This window comes from Lichenostomus cassidix, chromosome 1 (genome assembly GCF_008360975.1).
Source record: "Lichenostomus cassidix isolate B80296 chromosome 1, HeHo_3.0, whole genome shotgun sequence".
NCBI classification, from domain to species: domain Eukaryota; kingdom Metazoa; phylum Chordata; class Aves; order Passeriformes; family Meliphagidae; genus Lichenostomus; species Lichenostomus cassidix.
In genome coordinates, this window is record NC_139479.1 from 4,588,827 (window position 1) to 4,612,578 (window position 23,752).

Sequence of the window (23,752 nt, forward strand, 5' to 3'; positions counted from 1 at the left end):
GGTGTCAGCAGAGACAAAGGTGAACGTGGAGAATGAATGGAATAAGATGAGAGAAAGATCAAATAATGGGATAAGGAGTTCAAGCGTGGGATAATGGGTGTGATTAGAGATTATTAACAATGCAAAAATTTGCAAAACGTGCAAAAAATTCCTGTCTGTTCATTTAAACTTGATGAGGGAACCACATAATGAACCAATTTTTTTTAATCATATTCAGCGTTAGAATGTGTGTTCTGTGGTGTTGCTTTCTTCTGACTATTTCTCTGTTGCTTTTTAGGTTTCTGTCTTCCACGTTGTATGTACATCAGTGGGATCTCTGCTGGAACAAGATAATGTCTTCTTCAACTCATTGAAGGAAAGGGGTGAGCAGCTTTCTCACAGCCAATAATTTATCTCCTGTAGAAAACAGTGTGCTCTGGAAAGAAATATCATCATGTGTTGAAAAGGAAGCCAGTTCTAGATGCTTTTCATGTGTCAAAAGGAATTGATTTTTGTTTCTTTTTAACTTGGTGTGTGAATGTAAGGATCTATGTTATATAGCAAGTGCCAGGACTAAAGTTAAATAAGAATGAACAAAGAGCCATGCTGAATCTGCCAGTCACGCATTTCTCTCTGGAGGACTTCAGAGAAACGTGTATGAGGGAAAATTAGAAGGAATTGCTAACAAGGCTGTTGGGTAGTTCCTTCCCAACCTTAAGAAGTTTGGTGGTTAGTTTGTAGCCTGAAGCATAATTATTTATATCTCTTACAAACATCTGTTGTAGCTTGTATATGTTAAAAATGATACGACTGATCTCCAACAGCTCACTTGCACCTTCTGTTAACGTTCCTGGGTGGTCCCTGTGCCCTTAATTATACAGCAGTAAGTGGAACAAGTGAGGAGTGATGTATGTTAAGTGATCACTTTGTGTGGATGTTTCAGCTCAGGTTTAATCTCTTCTCTTACATACTCAACTTGCACAAAGTCTCCACACTTCTAATTAGGATTACCCCTCCTCATTTAGCTTCCTTTCTGCTTTACATTTTACCTTCATACTTCATTTTATTAAAGGCCTCATATTTTCTTTTTCCCTTTGCTCTGTAGACCACAATGCTTTTTATGAATTCCCTTTTGCCACAGCTATCAGTGGAGTTTCTGATTGCAGTGGAAGCATTAGCTTAAGTCATGACCTTAAGTTTTTCCTTGGGTTTTCCACACACTTTGCTTTCAAAATAAATAGAATGATAGTTAGTTCTGTTCTGCATGAAGTAGACTTGCAGACTCACCCTCAGGTTATTTTTGTTATTTGTAAGTCTTTGAATATAACACAAACGCACAGTTTTCCCTCTACTCTCGATTTCTTTCACGGAGAATAATTGGCATTTTGAAAGCTAAGACATCCAGAAGTCACATATTCTTGGGTTCACCTCAGATTCCAAATCCTCCGTGTCCTGAGGAGCGTGCTGGTTGGAGATGGTCCTGCAGAGAGCTGAGAATCGACACCCCTGAGCCAGAAATCAGCACACGAGCAGGTCAGCCAAGAGCAGGGGTTGTCCGAGTGCACAGCGAGCGCCTCAGAGAGAGTCAGCTGCTTTCCATCACAGCCACCTTCAACAGCGAGAGCCCTGAGCTAGCCTGGCTGACTTGCTGTGAGAAGGATCAGAAACCATCCACGTGTTGTGAGAGCTCGGTGGAGGAGCTGGGGAAGTAATTAGCCGTGGCAGGGTGGCAGTGATGAACATCTGGGAGCGATAGCAGCCCCAGTGCTGTCTGCAGCCTGAGCATCTGCTGAGCTGCTGGCTAACAAGCCTGGGTGCTGCATCCCAAACGAGGTTATAAAAGCCAAATCTGTAAATACCTCTGCAGTTACTTTTCTTAAAGTTTAGCGTAGTTTGTTTCTTGCCTCTGCTGAGTAATGAGGAGACGTTTCTTTTTAGTGAACCGAAGTAATTCCTCAGTTAATTGCCTCAGTTTAAGTGTGTGATGAGCTCAATTTGTTCTTCTTGATTTGCAGTGGTTGTCTTCGCTAAATCTCGTCAGTTCCTATCTTGCCTAATAGCTTAATCTTTTTCTACTGTAATTATAAGTCAGAGGGGAAGCTCTTGTGGGAAATAAAGGATATACCCATGTGGAATTCTTTCCAGCCGTTCCCCTGGGAGAAAAGAGGGCAAAAGTCCTTCTAGATGAAATAATCTATGGATCTAGCTCAAAGCTGTGCACCTCCTTTCTTCTTTTGTGTGGCCTGAGGGCCTTCCAGATGTGGAACGTCTCTTCCTTATGGAAATCTGGAAGGAGGGGTTGGTCCAGCCTGTCTTGTTCCCCAGAAATTCTTACCATGTCCTATTGTCTTTACCAGTTTACATGTATTATCTTTGTGGCCTCCCTCTCCAGGTTTTTCTTCATGCTACTAATATGATCTCACATCCCTGTACTCTCTTAAGACATGCTTCCTGTTCTACGACTGTTTTACTTTTTATTTTCTCATTTTTGCCTAAGAATTTCATCCTTCTGCCACGGCCAAACAATTTCTTTGGCAGTGTTTTGTGTGGAGCTTACTTTGCTTTAAAATAATCATTAAATAGTGTTTGCTCTTTCTTTGTTGATCATTTCAACTGTTCTGCTTTTATGTTGGGGGTAGTCTGGTCCATGCTTTGGATGTCACAGTCATAAATTAAATGTGTGTCTTTTGAGAAGGAAGAAAAGCAGCATTTTCTATGTGCCTCTTCACTCTATCAATACAGACAGACACTTGCCCTGGCTGTCAGCTGCCATTTATGAAAGAAAATAAATGTTTAAACATAAGGCAAATGCTTACAGGGCTGATGTTTTGTAATGTGTTCCCTTAAAGTATTTGGAGAGGTATCCCACTTATTGTGGCAAATGCTGATTTAACTTTTAAAACTAAATGATTCATAACTATAAACAAAATTTTAGAATCTGAAGTACTTCTATCAGTGAGTGCACTGATGTTGTTCCCTTTTTGTTTTTAATTTTGGCAGAGAAATCAGTAACATTTTTGGAGTTTCAAGGAAAGAATACTGATGTTCTCTAAAAACAGATATAATCTGCTTTGTAGAGGAAGCCATGCTTACATCATCCTGGTGAACTTCTCTGGTCTTTGAAGCTGTTTAAAAAAAGAATTTAAAAATTGCAGTCATATTTAGAAATTACTGAGTAGAATTTGATGCAAAGTAAGGCTTGAGGTTTGTGCTGAGGAGTTTGATTTGTCTCTGTGCCTGAAACTGTTCTCAAAGAAGGGAACCTTGAAATTTGTCCTGTGTTTGCAAAATGAAACACTCAGTTGAGACTGTTATAATCTGTAGGGGAAAATATCCAGAAATGTAAAAATTGCTCTTAAAAATGGTCATATGCAGTAGTAGTACACAATAGTAAGGGAAGGACCTAAAAATAGTTGAAAATTTGTAGTGATTAAATGCATTACAAAAAAAAAAAGTTTCTGTTTCAGATCTTAAATGGGTGAAAATTTTAGAACTGAAGTGTTTAATACTGACGTAAGTGAAAAAGAGCAGAAAACCTGGAATTACTACCTGAATGTAATCTCTTTCAAGACATGAGCTCCAACTTCTTTTTAATGTGGGGGTTTTTTATAGTAGCTAAACATTAGGACTCCTACATGTCAAGGAAAATTGACTTCTGTGATAATAGTTACTGGTAATAGCTGAATGAGTTATGTGATTTCAGTTGTAATGGCTGCAAATCTGACAAGAAAATGAAATGTGAATTAGTAATTTGATGGGTACACTCTAGCTGATGGTGGTGCTTTGATAATTTTTTTTTTTTTAATTACTGGATGTCTTAACTTAAAAATGTTTAACTCATCTAGGCACCAAACTCCAGCTAACGCCTGGAGGGAATAACATGATGCATTTACTTGTATTTAAATCCTACTGTAATTAGTATTTCCCAAAGTGCCAAATGTCTCTGAAATCGAGACTTGTGAATTCCTAGGGCACTTTTGAAACCTTATAATCACGTGGACCCAACTGTTTAAAAGTTGTTAGATATTCTTCCATTCTTTGTTGAACTTTAAATGGCTTGGATGGCAAATTCCTGGTGTCAGAAGTGATTTGAAATCTTTGAATCTCTGAAAGTGGTTTCAGGCTTTACTTCAGAATATGGGATTCACACTCACAAGTAAACAGGATATTTACTACTTTGCATTTGGTTCATCAGTTTTAACTACTATTTTTTCAGTTAGAGTAATGCTTAGCGGGTTGGTAACCTTTTCAAAACACAGAAACACAAACCTGCCTGTTTCTAGGTTTCCTGTGTTACTTTAGAATGCCATTTAAGTAGTGCAGAAACAAATGCTAAAGTTTACTTGAAGTTTGTGAGTGTAAAAGGACCTCAGCCTCTTATTAAAAACTTTACTTTAAAACATAAAAAGATACTATGAACGTTTTGCTGATAAAACATGTTGTATTTCCAAACTGAATTCTTTGGTTGTTCTAATATTCATGTGGTCATTGCTGTCAATAAACTCTCTGCAAAGTGTGTATAAATCTTAATTTTTACCTTTATTTTTTCTTCACTTTTTAGAACAGGATTCTAAGTGGCCACTTTTGTAACTGACTATTTTTTTTTCCTCTTTAAAGAATATTTGTTCATGTTTATGATGATTTGACACAATTTATGTCTCAATAACCATGATGGCAACACAGACATTAAGTATAGACAACTATCAAGATGGACAACAGGTAGGTGTGATTTTCTTTCTCTAGGAACTAAATACAGTTAGGAAGAAAAAGAAAAATAGTGACTTTAATGCCTGCTTTGGCATTGTTTAAGCTGGAATAATGAAACATACTCATGTATGTCTGGTCATGATGTTCCTTTTTTGTACAACAGGCTGGGTATTTCTACATTTAGTGCTAAATTAAAATGCTATTAACTGAGATAAGTCATGAGGTGGCCTGTACTCTGAAGACCCCTTTTTCTGTGTCAGCCCTAAGTAATAAATGCAAGTACTTCTGTCAGCAGATGGCAACAATAGTGAGGAGTCAGAAGAACATCAGCAAATTTACACATCTCTTATAAAATTTTAATCTGAGCACAGTCAGATTTTTGATTTTTGCTTTTATTGTTTCTTTTATTGCAGTTCTGATTTTTTCTCTCTCCTCTCACCTATGTTATGTATTTGACTTTATTCCCCCAGCAAATACATACCGTCCTGTGGCACTGAAAGTAAAATATGTTTCTTTCTAAATAGCAGATGGGGAAAGAGCTTTTTCTTCCTATTTGTTCTGTATTTCAAGCTCTCAGTGTGCAAGGCAGACAGGTGATTTGGATGCCTGCTCTTCTAGTCTGGAAATGGCCCACAGAAAAAACCTCGCTGTTTTAAGTGAGCTATTTCCTCCTCCTAGTGAGACAGAAACCTAGCTGAACACACTCTCTCCCTTCAAACTCTGCAGATGTATGGCCAACATTTATAATCACTTGTCTGAGTCCATCCCCTTTTAATTTGCTCCTCCTTCCTGTCATTAGACAAGAAATTAGTCCATTAGTTGCTATTTTTTGGCAAGTATTCTGGCTTGAAAATTGTCTCTGCTTGCTGAGGAAGCTCTTTGCAAGGCAGGCTGCTCTGTTGGGTGGGAGATGCTGGATTTTCTCAGTTTCTGACTTTACTAGGAGATGGCTTGGCCCCAAGAGGTAATAAAGCACAAAACTTTTGGTTCTCCCAGAGTGTGTTCAAAATAGTAAAAATTTTTCTGCTCCTGTGGTGTGGAAATAAATTAGGTTCTGTCAAAGGCAAATTCTCTAATAGTTTCTGGAGGTCTTCCTCTCTGCAGCTGTCAGTTCTGGCTACCTGGAGATATCTAGAACAGTGTCTGTCCTCTACTGAGATAAAAGAGAAATAAGAGAAAAGATTGCAGTGGTTTCATGTCTTTGTGCAGATGCTCAAATGGGAAAAAAGCAAGGATTTTGGGTTGAGGGGTGGAAAATGTGGCTTTTACAGTTCAGGTTCCTTTAAGACCTTTTAGTCCAAAAGATATTTAGCTGGAGGTGATGGAAAAACCACTTTCAACCCTTCAAAGCATCCCAAAGGTGTTCCCAGCCTCCTAATGCAATTTAGGAGGTGCTCAATTGAAGCTGTGGCTCTGTCTTGCTTTTCTGTGGTATAAATGTGTGTTAAATGGATGTGTAGAAGGAGTTTCTGCTATTTGATAGTCCTAAAATGATTGGTTCTTACAGGTATATAAAAGGGATTGGTAAAGGTCATGGGAGGTTATGCTCCTATAATTGAAGGACTGGAGGGACAGAGAATATTTCAGATCTTCTTAAGAAAATGTGCATTTTAATGGGAAAAAAACCAAGATCCTTTTCTTCAGTATCCTGATACAATGTACAGTAAGAAATAAAAAAGAAAACATAAGAGGGTAAACTTTTCTTTACATTGATTTCATTCTGAAAGACTTTTGTGCAGACATTCCCATGAACATTTTGGAACAATATACTGTAAGCTGTTCCAAAAACAGCCCCTTCACAGACAAAATGCTTTAACAATTTACTAATATCTGTCACTCCCATTTTAAAGCCAAATGCTAAAACTTGAAGTGACCTTTCTCCATCAAAAACTGTCAGGGATTAAAAGAGGGGTTTTGTTACTTCCATGACTTCTTGTGCCACTGCCAAGTCATACCAACCTTCTGGCAATTTAGCAGCCCTTTGCACTGCTCTTTCCTCAGAACACAGAACCCTTATTTTACATCAGGGCTGCAGATTTACTTTGAACTTACTCTTTTTTTTTTTTTTTTTACAGATGCAAGTGGTAACAGAGTTAAAAACTGAACAAGATCCCAACTGCTCTGAAACTGATGCTGAAGGGGTGAGTCCTGCCCCTGTAGAATCTCAGACTCCAATGGATGCAGACAAGCAGGCCATTTACAGGTAGTGATGGACTCGTGTTCTGTCTTTTGAAGGGTTAAGGATAGGGTAGAGGATTTTTTTTTTTTAATAAATAAATAATAAGTAGCTTAAAATCAGGTGATCTCTTGGCTGTCTCTGCAGTTTGTGGGGAAAGAATGAGATCAAATAGGCTTCACTGTCAGTCATCAGCCAAGGGAAAAAAAAAAAACCTCCTGAGATTGTGGGATTCTTCAGTTTGAGCAGAGTTTTAAAGGGTATTCTAAGGGTGGCTGCAAAATTCAGCAATCTAGCTTAGACTTTCAACTGTGGTCACTATTTGTCAAGCAGTAGTTTTTATCTTTAATACGAGTTTTTACTTTTATTGTAATTAGGTCAATCTTTACTCCTTTTTTCTTTAGGTATTACCATCTATTCCCCAGTAATTAGCTCAAAAGGGATTGAATATTGATGTATGAACACACTAATTGGAGATTTTTCGGTGTTAAGTGCTGTGCTAAGCAGTTTGCTCAGTTTTGATGGGTTTAAGTGTTCTTTCACTTTAACTGCTTTATAAAGGCAGAATTGGTTTTGAAGTTCGGGGAAAAAAACCCAAACAGGAAAAAGCCAAACAAAACACAAAAAAGTCCTCCAACCTGAGGCAGAAAGGTGTATCCATTCATTTACAGACTTATGCCAACAAAATCATCTTCTCCTCAGAGCATGATGTCGTAAGAGGCCTCTGAGCACAGTCTGAATACTGTTCTCAATTTTTTTAAGTGATTTTGTGATGTATAAGTATGGCCCACATTAAACAATAAATTAATTTTATTAGGCCTCATTTAAATCTGCATTTGTCCTGTTTGTAAATCCCAAATCTCATTTCTAGTGCACTGTATTAATCTATCTCATGTCACTCAATTACAGTGAATTAAACAGTCAGAGCTTTTTTGCTTGTGGTTGTTCTCTTTAATTAAATATATACTTATTTTACTGCTGTATTTGCTTCTAGAGTGTGGTAAATCAAAATGAAAATAAATTTTTATTTTATTTTGCTCTAGCCAGTGGTGTTATATGCAATCTCTTCCAGGACTTGTCACACTTACATGAGTGGCTGTGACCTTACCTGAGCTAGGTATCTTAATTTTCACTGGTGTATACCTAAGTGAAAATATTTATTTATTCATGTATTTGAACTTTTTTTTCTAGGCACCCACTATTTCCCTTGTTAGCACTATTATTTGAAAAATGTGAACAATCTACACAAGGCTCAGAAGGTACAACTTCTGCCAGTTTTGATGTAGATATTGAAAACTTTGTGAGGAAGCAGGAGAAAGAAGGAAAACCTTTTTTCTGTGAAGATCCAGAAACTGATAATTTGGTAAGTATTAGCACTTTGTTTCATTTCTGAAACAATCATCACATTTGCAGCTTCTTCCTAATTTCTGATGTCAGCTGGTCCTTATAGTTTCTCCTCACATTTTTCTGCCTCTGAGAGATTCTACTTTATGTTAATGCTTACTTTTTTTTTTTAATTTCTTCTGACCCCCTTTTCCCTTTTATCTGTAAATTTACATTGGGCTCTTCACAGTTGTTTCCTGTTCTCAGCTGGCTGACATGAATGTATTGGAGACAAAAAGAAACAAATCCTTTCCATAGCCAGGTTGATTCTGTGAATTAATTTTAGAGTGTTAGGTGTTTAACATATTTATCAAAAGCATGTAATTGATGTAAACTTTTTCCTTTTTTTTTTTTTAAATCAGGGCTCATCTAGTTAATGTGGGAGAAGAGCTGCTGTAAGATGAGCTAAGAAAGTCTTTAACATATACAATTTTTTTCATTAATGTCATTTACTCCTTTAGGCTTTCTGAAAGTTCTCCCTATGATGAAGCTGTGATTTCCCTATTTTGAATATACTTGCCTTCAATATTGTACTCAAAATTAGAGTTAGCTCCGTTCTGCATGAAGCAGGTCTGCTGACTTGCTAAGCCTCAGGTTATTTTCTTAATTTGTATCTCAAATTCAACACAAAAATTCAACACAAAAACTTTGTTTTCCCATATCTCTATAACCCCAATTTCTTTTCAGAAGAACAGCTGAAATCTAACAGTTGGGATGTAGTAGCTGTGGCTCAATGATGAGGGAAGAGCAGTGGTTGTGGTTTATCTTGACTTTTCATGTCTCTTACAATGTTCTCTTAGACAAGCTGATAAAATATGGGCTAGATAAATGAACAGTGAGATGGACTGAAAACTGGGTGAACTCCTGGGCTCAAGGGATTTTGGTCAGCAGCATGAAGTCCAGCTGAGGGCTACTCATAAGTGATGTTCTCCAGGGATTGATCATGGAAACAGAACTGTTAAACATCTCCATTAGTGACTGGAATGATGGAGCAGAGTGAACCCTCAGCAAGCTTTCAGGTGTTGCAAAACTGGCAGCATTTTTGTAACTGATCCACAAATGGCTCTGCCACCATTCAAAAGTACTTTATTGCTTTTGGAGAAGCAGAAAAACAGGAATCTCATGGAATTCAACAAAGGGATTTGCCATGCCTTAATAGGGGAATAAAAAAGACAGACTCTGACTCTTCTCAGTGGTGCCTAATGAAAGGGCAAGAGGAAATGGGCATGGATTGAAACACAGGAAGTTCCATTAAAACCTTTTTACTGTGAGCTGCCCAGAGAGTTGTGGAGTCTCCATCCTTGGAGACAGTCAAACTCAGCTGGACATGGCCCTGAGGAACCTGCCCTAGTTGACCTTGCTTTGAGTAGAGGGGTTGAATAAAAAAATCTCCAGAGGTCCTTTCCAACCTCAGCTATTCTGTGGTTTCTGTGAGCCTCCAAAAATTGGTTTCCCAAATATCCTGCATGCCTTGGCCTGTGCCCTGTGCTTTTGGTCATACATGAACATTTCTCAGATCCAGCTTACTTTGGTTGTAGTTTGGTCTGGTGTATTCAAATAGTCCTTCTTGTCAGTTGAGCTGTTTGTGGTTTTAGTGACAAAGTCTCTTGGTTTATGTGGTGTTCACCTTTGCTGATGAGCTGCACAAGTCTGGCTGATTGTGCCTGAGGTGGGTGAGGAAGCATTTGTTTATGTCCTGGATTCTGTGGCTGCTGAGGTCACTAGTGGCTTAAACTGGAACTGTGTTGCAAAATCAGAGCTCCTTGGCATTGAACTGCTGTCCTGTGGTCGCATTGTTAGCTGTGACTTTCTGTCACTGGACACCAAGTGAAACCTGAGTGCAGCTTGTCCTCTGCCTGTCCTGGAGGCTGGCAGCTTCAGCAGCTGACCTTCTCACAGGCTCCTTGTTTTGTCTGGGGCAGTGAGCACAACTTTCTGTCAAGTTGTGAACTAGCTAGCGTGGTTTTCAGTGTCTTTTTTCAGCTTGAAATATTGGTGCTTGCCACAGGGAAGGCTGTAGATGGGCAGTTTTTTCTGCCTTGTGTCACATATATTTTTCTTCATAGACGTTAAATGTCTTTCTTTAGTAGAGAGGAGCACTGTTGAGCATCTTTGCTACATCTTCTGTTCTTGCTGTCCTTCCCTTTTTAATTCCAATGTTAACTCAACCATTCACTTGAAAGGAGAAGCTGTTAAGACTGATAATTAGACTGGGCTAGAGGGGTAGAGCAGGTAGGCCAGACAGAGTCAAGCAAATAAGGTGTAAATGCTTGCTTGCTAGCATCAACTTGGAGCCTGAGCTAATCTAAAACGAACTGAGCATCACAACACCCTAAAGAGCCAAGTTGAAGTCCTATCTGAGAGTCATAGGCCTGCTGCAGTAAGGAAATTGGTCAGCTAGTTAATTCTTTTTCCTTATACCTCTTTGGGAAGTGGCATGTGGAACTCAGCCAGACTGCAGTTTCTGTGACAAAGCTTCAACTGACAGCTCCAAAACAGCAGAATATAATTCCATGCTGCCTGTGGGCTAATTAAGTAGGTAGCAGAAATTATGAAGGGTCACAGATAGTGATTGTAGGGTCACTTACAGCCCTGGCCATGTTCCACATTGCTCACTCACTTGAAACGCCTTGGATACTCCACAAGACGAGTTTGGAGTTCATCCAGAGGACCACAGAATGTTAATCTGGGTGGCACAGGCATTAGATCAGTTTGACCAGAAAGGAAGTTCATTAAGAGCAGTGGATGCTTGGTCCAATTTGAGTAGCTCTTACTAAGCTATGGTCTAGATTATCTCGTTACTTTGGTATTATAATTCCCATTCTGAATTTATTGGTGACTTCCTATGTTAGTATTAAAGAGGATTTCTGCACTGGGAAACGCAGGTAGCATCCACCTGAAACTTAATTTTAAGAACTCATATATTGCTAAGCCTGGCCTGTAAACCAGGTTTCAGAAGACATGTGTTTGCTGTCAATAACCAGATTTTGGTGGTCTGTATTTTCAGTCAGGGGTTCTGAAGTGCACATGCATCTTTCTGGAAGTGTGCTCAGCTGATCCACCTAACTTGGAGTATCATCTGTTGGAGCTCCACACCCTTTGCCTCTTACCTGTGCTTTCTTTGCCTCATTTTCACAGATAAAACAGATCTTGAGATGAGCCAAGGTGCTACCTGCACTTTGTTCTCCATTAGTCTCCTTTTGTGCATAGGACATACACAGACAGATTCCTCCATGTCTGAGGTGTTGTTCAGCATGAGTGCTTACCGAGGATTTTTTTAGACCTTTCACAGATTATTTTACGTTTTAAGACATTCATTGCTTAACACTTTTTTTGTTGCTCACTGCTAACCCTGATCTTGCAGAAAGACCACGTTGCCTCAGGGTGGTTCCTACCTCTTGTGTAGCTTCTGTTCAGAGTCAACTCTTCCCACATATGGGTGGCTTTTTTAATTTCCCCTCATTCATAGGACCATAGGATGGTTTGGGCTGGACTGCAAGCTCAAGAGCTTTGTCCAACCTCCTGCACAAAGTAGGGTCAGCTGTGAAGTCAGAGCAGGTTACTTATGGCTTTGTCAAGTCTAGACACAGCACAAAACAAGGAGTGTTAAATATACTCTCCCTTTTGTATTTGAACAGGACATTGCCTTTTTTGAAGACCCCCCGAGTTTTTTGTTTCATTTGGGGTAAGGAGTTTTGGTTCAGTACCCTCTTGTCAATTCTGTTGAGTTGTTAGTCGTGTCAGGAAGAGTTGCAGTGGTGAAGCCAGCTGATGTCATTTGAATATTGACTGAACAAGCCTTTCTGAATAGTGGTTTTGCTATTTAATATGCAGATCCATCCCATAAACCTCTACTTACACCTTTTCTAGCTGTGTCTCCTAGCTGAGGACTCAAAATAGAGGAGAGAGGTTATCAAATCAAAACAAGTAAAAACAAAATACCCCTTCTCCAAGAGTTTGTGCTTTTCCCCTGAAATTCTAAATTGCCCCAGGAGGATTTGGGTCAGGAAGGCAGGTGAGCTGTGAATGTACGTCTTTTAATTGGGTTTTTTTGCAAATGAAAAGAGTCATTAGAGTGAGAAGATTACATGTCAGTATATGGAGATTCTTTCAGGTATATTGCCCACATGTAGTTCTGAAATTCCTAACAAACTGTGGCTCTGTGTTTTTTCATCAGCAAAGGTGACCTGGGCATCCTGACTGAGGCAGTGCATGCCATGGACTTGAGGCACTGGAGACAGGACACAGGCACCATTTAAAGCTTATTCAGGGTTAAAGATGCCATTTCTTAATTCAGCAACATATTTATATATGAATAGGCTCTACATAGCAAGAACAGGAAAATTTTCAATAGCTTTTCTTTCTATACTTAATAGTTTACCATTATCTTTCTCTACAATAATTTCAGCTACAGTGGAAGGTGCCCTGCCCTCAGCAGGGGATTGGAACTGGATGATCTTAAGGTCCCTTCCAACACAAACCATTCTAGGATTCTGTGAATGTACACAAATCTCATGGTTACTTCATCTTCGTGCGTTTCTCTGAAATGATGCTCCAGGTTTATTTCAACACCTGAAAAGACTAAATCAATTGGTTTATAAAAATACATTATTCCGTGGCATATTCTTTGCAGCAGCACTAAATAAATGAAATATCACTGCTGCTGTGACCTATTTGAAAACACGTCTTCATATTACTTCTGTCCAACATGGGTGATTTTACCAGGAATTCTTGATTTTTGTGGTTTTAAGGAAACAGTGACCTTCTGCTAACATTAAGTTTGGTCCACCCGTGCTGCAAGAGAGCAAAAGCCATATGGGCATGATTAATGTGGTTGTAAATGAATTAATAAGTTCTGGTGACAGGCATGGCATATTTACAAAGTTCTCTTTGCTTCCTAACCTCAGCAGCACAGCTTCCTGCAAGAGTAGTGTGACACAGTGGGGCTCTGCAGAAACCTGGGTAGTGTTGCTGAGTCTGGGCTTGTGGTTAATTTTGACTTTAATTCAATTTTCACCTCAAGTATCAACTATCCATTTTAAACTGAAGTCTAAGCTGAAGAAAGGACTTTCATTTTTCCTCCAAGCACATGCTGATAAATAAATAATACAAATATGGATAATGTTTAAAAAACCCTAACTCTGTTAACTGAGCAAAAATAAACTAATCTCTAACATAGCCAAATATTTTCTGTTCCAAAGCATAGTTTGTTGCATGAGTTTTAGCTGAATGTTTAAAGCACTCACTAATATTATGTGCGGCGTGTTGATCTATCACACGAGAAGAATTTTCTATTTTAAGCTTTTTTATCTCTGAAACAGAATTTCTTTTAACACAGATGACCTTTGCTTTGTGTTAAAATTTAGTTAAATTTGCATACTTTACCTTTGGTGTGTTTAAAGGTGCTTAAGCACAGTTTAACCAGCAGCCTGGGCTGGTTTAGAAGATCACTGGTTTGTGTCTCAGTGCTGGGTCACTGCACTTAGGGTTTCAAAGGCTTTCAGTGTCATAGGTCAAAAGAGATACCAGATACTAATTTGGATCAACTCCCTCAAATCAACAGCTCAGATTTTTCTGCAACTCTTTTTTGAAAGATGTATGGGGTTTGGTGTTTTTTTTTTCATGTTAGCATTGAGAAGAAATCATATTTCCTTCTTTTCTTTTTTTAATCTTGTTTATTTTAACGCACAAATGTCTGCAATGGGTGAGTGTCCTAGAGCTGGAATGCATTCTGCTCAAAAAACAGGGAAAAATATCAAAGCTGTCACAATGACAGCTAAAATGTCATGGTGGAGAGGGGAGCACACACACAAATTTCCCTGCCTTGATCTCCTTTGGGTGACTTCAGCAAAGGCATCTTCAGCTACCTGTTGGCTCCTTGAATTGGAAGTAATAGGTGGATTAATTCATAACTTGTCATTTCTGGTCATTGGATGCAGTGCTCTGCCCAGTTAAATAACCCCTCATATAGGACAGATTTTTCCAAATAATTGTAAAGTCAAGCTTTGTACTATGCAAAATTACAATTATTCAGTTTCATAAAACTGAGGGGTATTTTTCTCACAGATCCAGCACAGCACAGAAAAGTTGGGGGTGGATTTTGTGTAAAAAATAATTACTTTGCTGGTGTGTTGTGTACATATTTGAATGTCCTGGATTTCCTACTGCTTTTAGACCATCTGGATTTGGTTTTAGCTTCTGATCTTCTGCCATGACCCTTACAATCACCTAAGCTATTTTTATGCAGTATGTAATACCATTGGTTATCCAGGCTTACAGTGTTTTTCTCACAGTGAGCATGACAAGTATTCTCCTTACATACATATGTCCTGTACTGAGATTTTCATTTAAACATGGATTTTTGGTTTTTTATTTGGTTTAGTGCTTTGCATTTAATTGTTTGGTATTTCATAACCAGTCTCCTCACCTGAGAGTTCTTACAAGATTTTACCTGAGAGTTGTTCATCTTTGATATACAATCACAGAGGAGCTTAAAAGCTGTAGGACTGAAGAAATGTTTGATTACTTTAAGCTTTGTTGAACAGTATGACTAAATTTGGACCTCTTTATTCTGATTTTATTGAAAAACAAAAGCTGCTTTCATCCTCCCTAGCAATCTGTGGGACAAATTCAGGCTTAATGAGAGGAAAGTCTTCTCACTGTATCTTAAACTCAGCTGTACCCTTCTGGTTCCCTTGGGTCAGGGTGCAATGTGGAACTGAACCTGGTATTTCTGATTTATAGAGCTCAAGAGAACTGCTGCTGGCCAAGCTTGTTCCAGCAATGCTTTCCAAATAATTTGTGTGGATGGGATTGCTTTCCATCACTTCCAGTCTTGTGTGGTCTCTGACCCAGACTTGTACAAAGAGGTTGAAGACCACGTGGATATCCAGGCTCATCCTGTGCCCTGTGACACCTGAACTGCTCTGTCTTCCTGATGTGTCACATGTGACAAGGATCACTTTGTTGTCCTGGTTTGTTTTCCCTGTGTGGCAGTTTACTTGTGTTCCTTTCACATTCCAGGACCTAGCAATTAGTACCTCTGCTGTAATTGGGTGACCTTTGTTACCAGAAAGTAGTGTTTGCTTACATCTCACATTAAATATTTTTTTAAATGAACAGTTATTTTGTTTCTAATTTTTTCCCAATTCTCTCCCTCAGATGGTAAAAGCAATCCAAGTTCTACGTATCCATCTGCTGGAGCTAGAAAAGGTTAATGAACTCTGCAAGGATTTCTGTAGTCGTTACATTGCCTGCCTGAAGACAAAAATGAACAGTGAAACTCTGTTAAGTGGAGAGCCTGGAAGTCCTTATTCACCTGTGCAATCTCAGGTGTGTTTCAAATACTGTTCAGTGGATTTTTGCTTAGATTTCCATAGGAGCTTACAGCTACACTTCTTTTACTATCAGTTTGCAAGCAGAGTTTCTGCAGTTTATTTTCTCTAATCAGTTACTAAGAGTAGAAAGAGCTGTTTTCATTTCTTTTGGTGCACACCTGTGTGCCACTGCCTGATGGACAAATCTGTTGAAATGTGCCAGAACACAGAGTCCATTTTTTATTATCTGTCTTCCTTTTATGATTTTCTCCCAGTTCAGCAAGTGGAGACATTCAGAATAGCCTGATTTTGCTGTTTTGTTGGAAGGAGGTTAGGAAACAGAATAAACAGAGAAAAATTTTCCTTGTTAAGGTCTCCTTAGTCTGTCTCCCTCATTAAAATATTGAGATGACTGATACGATTTATACACAACCTGTGTTGTAGAATAAACAGACAATGTCTGATGGCTTAAAGATGCAGTACTGTATTTTCTGTATTAAATGGACCACAGTTAATTATCAGCAGTAAATAGGTTATGGCTGATGTTTTAGCTGTCAGATGCTGCAGAATGAGCTCTGCCACCCCAGTACCCCCTGGATCCTGAGTCTTAGAGGATGGCCCTTCTCTGAATTACTCATGCATCTGATGCTCTTTATTCCAAAAAAGACCCATGACTTTTAAATTGCATTTTCTGGACTCCTTACATAAGTTTTGGTGTCTGGATGTGGAAAGGAGATTCTAAAATCAGGCAAAACTAGCTTTTTAAAGGTTTTTTTTTTTTTTTAAATGTATCACAGTTTTCTGTAGAGACAGGAGGGTCCCATTTTACATTTGCTATCAAAAGAGATAATTCATACATACTAAGGAAATGGGTAAGAGTTTGCCTGGTCAGGGTCGAGTAAGAGCTATCTTGAGCAGAGTAAAACATATTGAATATTTAATAGATTATGCTGAAATTGAAGGAATTAAGGTAGTAACTAAAATTCTAAAGCTTTGATTTTTGTAATAAGAGCATCAAGGGTCATTTCATTTGTCCTTTTTCTCTCTCGCCTTTGGAAACTGTTTCTCTTATTCTTTATATACCTAGAACTAAAATTTCTCAAGATAGTTTTACATCTTTTCTAACAGTTGCTTTCATGAGGGTTTTCAAAGGTAATGGTTGGTGATAATGAGGAAGTTAATGTAGGTAATGATGAACCCCTAATGAAGTATCTTTCTTTTCAAAGGTAATCCTGTGATTAAACTCCAAATGCATTTTAGAGCCAAAAATATGTAATACGAATTACAAAAATACACAAGCATGCTATATCACATTACAAAAAAAAAAGAAAAAAAAAGTTTAAAAATGTAAGCAACTAATTGTTTTATTTTTCTAGCAAATTCCAAGTGCCATTGCAGGCACACTCAGTCCCCAAGGGATCATGGTGCCAGCATCAGCATTGCAGCAGGGAAATGTAACTATGGCAACAGTAGCAGGTATGACACACTAAAAACAACTGGCACCTTCCTCTTCATCTTGGTTTCTTTTATAGTTGTTACAAAAACTACACAAATACTTTCAAAAACGCGTTTTAATACCTGAAAAGTTGTTGTAATACAGTCAAGTGCTTTAGTGGTGTAGGAATGTTTGTTTAATTTATATGTATAGCAAGTATGCCTATGGGAGTGGCAGTTACATATGTAATATTAAGAAATCATTCTGTGTAACACTACATTTGTTAAAAGGCATTCCAGAGACTGTGGTGTTTTGCTTTTTTTTTTTTCCCCCTCTTAAAAAGAAGAATTCTATTTGACAAAAACATGCATTACCTAAACCACTGCACTTGCTGGCTGCCTCATGCTCCCTGGAGTTTGGAACCACACCTACAAGTCTGTGAAATCCTTGATGTCCTTGTTGCCCTCCTTCCATTCCATGGAAATGACATTTGAACTGAAATGTTTTCTCTTCCTTCTAAGCAATGTTTTAAATCAAACCCAGCTGCCTGCCCTAGGCACTGACCACACGTAGGTGTGGGTTTGGTGCTGTGACCCCTCTTGGTTGAACATCTCATTCAGTTAAAACAACATGGTGAACTGTTTTATAGCCTGATGATCATGGCATTTTCCTGATCTAATGGATTTGGAATGTCTAAAGTACAGGCAAATGAAATCAAATTTTGTACAGTTTTTTGTGGATGGGAGAAAATTTTAGTGTAGCAAAGAGCATTTCTTGCATGCTGACTAGAAAATAATAGTTGCTATATTATCAAATGTCTTGTATGGTCTGCAGTGCTGATGTGTTGAAAGAGAATAATACTTGAAGGGCTTTTTCTTACCCATATTCTGTGTTGCTGTTTTGCTTTAAGGGGGGACAGTGTACCAGCCAGTCACTGTGGTCACTCCACAAGGTCAAGTGGTGACACAGGCACTGTCACCTGGGACTATTCGCATCCAGAACTCTCAGGTTTGTTTTGTGGGCTCCACAGAATGGTGTTTGGGGTGGAATTAAATCTCAGTGGGTTTAGCTGTTTGGTTTAAATTTGACACGCTGGCAGAAGGAGCTCTGTGTACACACAGTAATTAATGGTAAATTAGTGCAGCCACTGCTGTAGGAGTTACAGGTTGTATAATTTGGCATAAGGTCCTCCTTGCCACAACAGGTCATCATAATTCCTACCTGTTAAATGTCTTCCTTTACTGATGCCAGAAGATTATAGGCACATGGAATTTAAAACAAAACAAAACAAAACAAAAAAACCCCAACCAAACAACAACAAAAAAACAAACAAAAACCCAAAATAACCAACAAAAACCCCCACCAAACTAAAATTTTAAAAAACCCCATCTCTAAACCCAACAAACAAAAAAAAACCCAACAAAACCCAACCCAAACCAAAAAACCCCTCTGAATTAAATGAACACTTCTTCAATGATTATAACTTTTCTAATTGTTGAACTATGTTTATGCCTGGATAGATTTAATGTGTTGCATTAAGTTGCCACACCACTATTGTGGGAAATTTGACTTTTTATCATGATGGCAAGCACTAGTACTGTGAAACTGTGTGTATTCAGAGTTTATCCATTTTGAGAAGCATTTTTCTATAAAACCTTCAAAATACTCAGTTGAGACTGGGAGATCTTCAATTTTGGTTGCTTATATCCTAAAATACAAGGACCAACACTCTTTTGAGGGAGGCTCTTCAGAGCTGGATCTGAAGAATTTAAAGAAACAACTAAAGAAAAGAAAACATGAAAGGTAGAACATCTTCTGTTACAGAAAACCTTGCTAGCTTTCTCTGGAAATGATAAACCAAATCTTCCTGGAATCTGGATTTAATTAAAAATGTGAATGAGGAGTTCCCATCTCCACAACATAAAATCTGTGGGTATTCACTGACTCACTGGCTTCTCTTTTTCCCTATTCTGGCCTTCCAACCAAAAATGTGTGCACAGAGTGTTCTTTTAATTGGCAGGAGCAAATCTGTGCTTTCCCATGTTTGCTCCCCTAGAATACAGACAGCTCTGTCCTCACACACTTCTCAGAAAGAAACATGTAAAGTTACTCTCCTGAACTGAAATTATTTTGAAGAAAATTGGGAGTTTTTACCTCTTAGGAAAAAAAATTAAATACTGAGAGGAAAATAATGTCTCTAGCCTATTAAAAAAAAAAAAAAAAAAGGACTTGACCTTCTGTGGACATCTGTGACTACCCTTGATGTTTGCAGGAGTCTCCAAGTCCACCTATGCAAAGGTCACCCATAGAAAATTCTTCTTCAATGTCTTTTTCAGTGTTTCAGATTGCTGTGGAGGTAGGGCAAAATACTGTGGAAAAGCTATTCAGAGTTCATTATAAAACCTCCACATGCAAGCAGGTTATTTAGAATGTAAGACATTACTTTGGAAATGAAAATGTGCTCCAGATGCATATTTGTTGTAATTTGATAGCTTAAACCTTGTTTAAAACTAGTTTCCTACATATTGATTGGCTTAAGAAATTGCTCCAATTTGTCTGGAAAACCTAATAGAGAATTATTTCAGTTACAATTGTCTGAAATAGAATCTTATATGCAATTTATGTTATGTATCCTTTTATTTCTGCATAAGCATTTAAGAATGTATTCCCAAATGTTCAGATAACCAATGTGCAAATGATTTGATGAATCCATAAGAAGTGAAAAACAAAGAGAAACAAATAGGAATATTTAGGAAGTAGTATGAGTATTGTAAAGTGTGCTGTAAAGTTCTGCTGTGTAGATCTTACTGCTCTTTGAGAATTTAGATGCATTTATTTAGCAGGACCTTCAGCATCTTTGTTTGCAACCCTAGAATAATAATTAATTTACTTAATCCTTCGTTTAAATCTTAAATCAGTAATATTTTACAGCTCCCATAGTTGTCTGTGTTTGCACACAGTGAGTATATTCAAGATATTCAAACCTCATTTCTTTTCATCCCTTCTATAAATGCATTGTTCATTCACTGATACAGAACTGCCATTACTATGCTAACTGCCTTATTTCTTCTAAAATTACGTGTGCAGCTCCAGTTGCAATTAAACCAAGATCTAGGCATCTTGCATCAAGATGATGGCTCATCAAAAAACAAGAGAGGAGTTCTTCCCAAGCACGCTACAAATGTGATGAGATCTTGGCTTTTTCAGCACATAGGGGTAAGGACTGAGCTCTGGTTTTTTATTTAGCTCTTTTATGTGGTCTTTTATGGTTTTCCTTCAGAAACAAGGTGAATTTATTCTGTTGTCATTTATGTAATCTCAGTTCAGTTTTCCCTGGAGTCATTTGGAGTCGTTCCACAGTCCAATGCTGGTTGACTTTTATTAATATTTTAATAAATATGTTACGACTGTACTGCATGGTCTCAATAAATATTGTTAAAGGGAAACTTGCTTCATTTCACTGTGTTGAGAACTTCATGCTCTCTACACCCTGGCTCATGGCACAAGGCAAAATAATTCCACCCCTTTTTGTGCTGTTTTGGGGATATTTTTGATACAGCAAACTTCAAATTTTCTGTCTTTATCTGCTTTCCAACAATCTTTCTAATGAGCACCAAGCATATCACTATCTGCTTGTACTTTCAATTGTCTTTCCTTTCCATGAATACTTTGAAAGGATAAATGATTCTCAAGCTATTACAATCTTCAGCTGATTGGTATTTTGCCTTTTACAACTATTTTGCAGCAGCAAACTGATACAGGGAAGCCACATGTGCACTTCTTGTGTTACACACCCTGTCTTCATCTGCTTAGTTGAGAGAGCAGCTTTATTTAACTGCAGAGTGCTCCTCAGCTCTCTCATATGACACTGCCCTGGCCAGCAGAACTAATCAGAGCTGCTCACATGCTGTGCTGCCCAGGGATCATGCTCTTTAATAAGGACTGTCAGCCATGAGAAGCTTTTTCTTCTGAATTACACAGCAGCAGCTTCATGATGCCACAGATACTTGCGAGGATAAAATCAGTTTTTTTGTGTAGTAAAGCGCTCTTTGTTAAATCATTTTCATCTATAAAAGTTCATGAGGTTTCCAAGGTTTGTGTTTTAATGAGTCAGATGGCCTTAATCCACCGTCTTTAATCAGATGTAATAAAGGAGTTCTTATTTTTGATGAGGAGCAGCTTTAATCAGTTGTAATAAAGGAGTTCTTATTTTTGATGAGGAGATGAAACAAGCTTATGCCTTTTCTGTTTGCTTTTTTTACCTCTTTAGCATCCATATCCAACAGAGGATGAGAAGAAGCAGATTGCAGCACAAACAAATCTGACACTACTCCAGGTTAACAACTGGTAAGAGCAAAGCCCTTACTTAATAGCTGTCCTTGTCCCCATGTGCTAAAAACTTAGAAACAATGAGGAGTAGAACTTGGACATCAGGAGTTAAACTTAAATATTCTACATATGTTGCAAAATACGTATAGAGATACAAGAGTTATGCACTGGCACACAAGCATGTTATTTTTACAAGGTATAATAATACTTATGCCATTTAAATTATATAAGGACTCCAGAAAACATGGCAACATGAAGGAACTGTGTTCTGTTCTAGTGCTGAGGGAGATGGAAGTACTCTCCTGTCTCTTCTGCAAGTGAAGAAATTGAAGTCTAAAGGCATTTAGTGGCCTGATGGCTGCAGATGTTTAAGAAGTTACTGCTGACAGATTCTGTCCTTGTATCAAAGGATGCTCTGCTGAGCAGTGATGTCTGAATGGGGAGGCAGTTCCTCAACTGCACTAGTTCAGCATGTTTTGTCATGTCTTGTCTTCCCTGGAGGTGTAAGATAAGACACCTTCCCCCACAGAGGAGAGCAGGGAAGGTGCTGACACGTGTCCTGTTCGCCTTGTGGCATCAGTTCCTAAAATTGCAGCAGCAAAGTCCCACTGGGATCTGCCTCAGATTTCAAAGATGGCACTGGCTGTGAGGCTGTGGAGGGGTCCAGGGGGGAAATAGTCAAGATAGTGACAGAACTCTGGTTCCAAAAGTGGAACAGGGTGACTGTGCCTGAGTGACATGTGGTCACGGAGCTCTGTGCTCTGGGATCTGACTTATGTCTTTGCAGAGCATTTTATTGCAGCTTAAGGACCTGCCAGCTGCACCTGATTTCCTTCCATTGCAGGTAAAGCTGGGTCCTGGATGTGTTTTGTGAGATTTAGGGATGATAGCTTCAGTCACAACTCCTTGCCGCAACTCACTATGTCGATGTTGATTCAGTTGAAATATTTTCTTGTTCACTAGCAGAAAGGGGAAGAGCAGCAACTAGTATGCTAAAGTAAGCAATTGAAAAGCAGAGAATTAAAAGGAATTGGGAGAGATCTGAAAAATATGTTTGCTGATTTCTGCTGTATCAGGAGCCAGACCTTGGAAAGCCATGGAGCCTGTAAAATAAGTAATGCAGAAGCTTAAGGGAGTAAATGAAACCAGCCCAAACAAACTAGGTTAGGCAGGGGCTAGATTTTAGGTGAGCCCTAATGAGAGGAGTATCAGCTTTCTGAGCTGGGCTGTCAGCAGGTTTTCTGGTGCTTAGTTTTTAATAAGATCCTGAAGGGTACATCTGTTGTGCTGTCTGGAGAATTTTTCCTTCTGAGGTGAGGGAAAAAATGCTGTTTGCTGCAAAATGGTAGAAGTGTTTTTTTAGTTACTTTGCCAAAATCAAAGGGTGCTGGTGTTCTAGGAGTGGTTCTACACTTTTAAAAGAATGTGAAGGCCAGCTGATAGAAGATTTTATATCCATAAGTTTTCTCTTCTCCTGCATATTTTGTGAATGTGAGAGAGAGAGAGGGAATTTGCAACCAACTGGTCCTAAGTTCACCTTGCCCTCAATTTTATGTAGGTTTATCAATGCCAGAAGGCGAATTCTTCAGCCAATGCTGGATTCCAGTTGTTCTGAAACCCCCAAAACAAAGAAGAAAACAGCTCAGAACCGACCAGTGCAGAGGTTCTGGCCTGACTCCATTGCCTCAGGAGTAGCTCAGCAGCAGTCGAACGAGCTCACGATGTCAGACGGTGAGGAGAGCTGCCTAAACGTGGATAATAAAGTTAATTCCTCTCTGCCAGAGACATGGAGGGTTTGATCCTCTGGGGGGAGGGGAACTCCTGGACATTTCAGTGTAAACGTTTTCATCTGGAAGAAACAGAACGGAAATGTGTCACTTTTTTCCTCTAACAATTTTCTGTGGTTTAAGGGAGGGTATTGTGTTGGAATTTATGTTGAGAGACTGTTGCTCGTTTCAAAAGTTATGAAACAACAGAACAAAAGATGTAAAACTGTGATGTTCAGCTAAGTTCTCTCTGTGCACATCAGGAGTGCCTGCTGGATGAGCAGCACTGGGCTGCAGCTTCAGCTTCATGGCTGAGCATCTGCAATTCCACATCTGCCTCACGTGGTTCAAACTTAACAATGAGAGGTAGAAAAATGTCATAGAGCCTCCAAAGACTTTGACTGAAGTAACTTCCTCAGCATCAGATAAAACAAAAAGATCTAATTTAAGAAAGATAAAGAACTGCTTTAATCTCAGGACCATCCTTTCTGTCCTTCTGCCTGGTGCTTTATTCTTTCCAGTTTGTAATAACTTTTCCCTCAGCCTCTGCTGGATCTGACAAGAGTTTTATCCACTGAAGTTACCTTGAATTTGTATGAGCACTCCCATTTTTCTGCAATGAATTCAGCTGGGATACTTTGCAGAAATGGCCTTGTGATGA

The 23,752-nt window shown here is 38.7% G+C and overlaps 1 protein-coding gene across 2 annotated transcripts in view; it reads left to right on the plus strand.

Annotated features, from left to right (window-relative positions):
* Window positions 1-23,752, plus strand: part of PKNOX1 (PBX/knotted 1 homeobox 1) — a 38,680-nt gene that overhangs the window by 10,447 nt on the left and 4,481 nt on the right. For both annotated transcript variants that reach the window (XM_085044596.1, XM_085044635.1), the window contains exons 2-11: window positions 278-362; window positions 4,597-4,698; window positions 6,762-6,889; window positions 8,054-8,225; window positions 15,407-15,577; window positions 16,938-17,037; window positions 17,907-18,004; window positions 20,084-20,212; window positions 21,267-21,343; window positions 22,884-23,056. In XM_085044596.1, coding sequence (XP_084900722.1) covers window positions 4,648-4,698; window positions 6,762-6,889; window positions 8,054-8,225; window positions 15,407-15,577; window positions 16,938-17,037; window positions 17,907-18,004; window positions 20,084-20,212; window positions 21,267-21,343; window positions 22,884-23,056 — 1,099 coding nt within the window. In that variant the 5' untranslated portion in view covers window positions 278-362; window positions 4,597-4,647. The remainder of the gene's footprint in view (window positions 1-277; window positions 363-4,596; window positions 4,699-6,761; window positions 6,890-8,053; window positions 8,226-15,406; window positions 15,578-16,937; window positions 17,038-17,906; window positions 18,005-20,083; window positions 20,213-21,266; window positions 21,344-22,883; window positions 23,057-23,752) is intronic.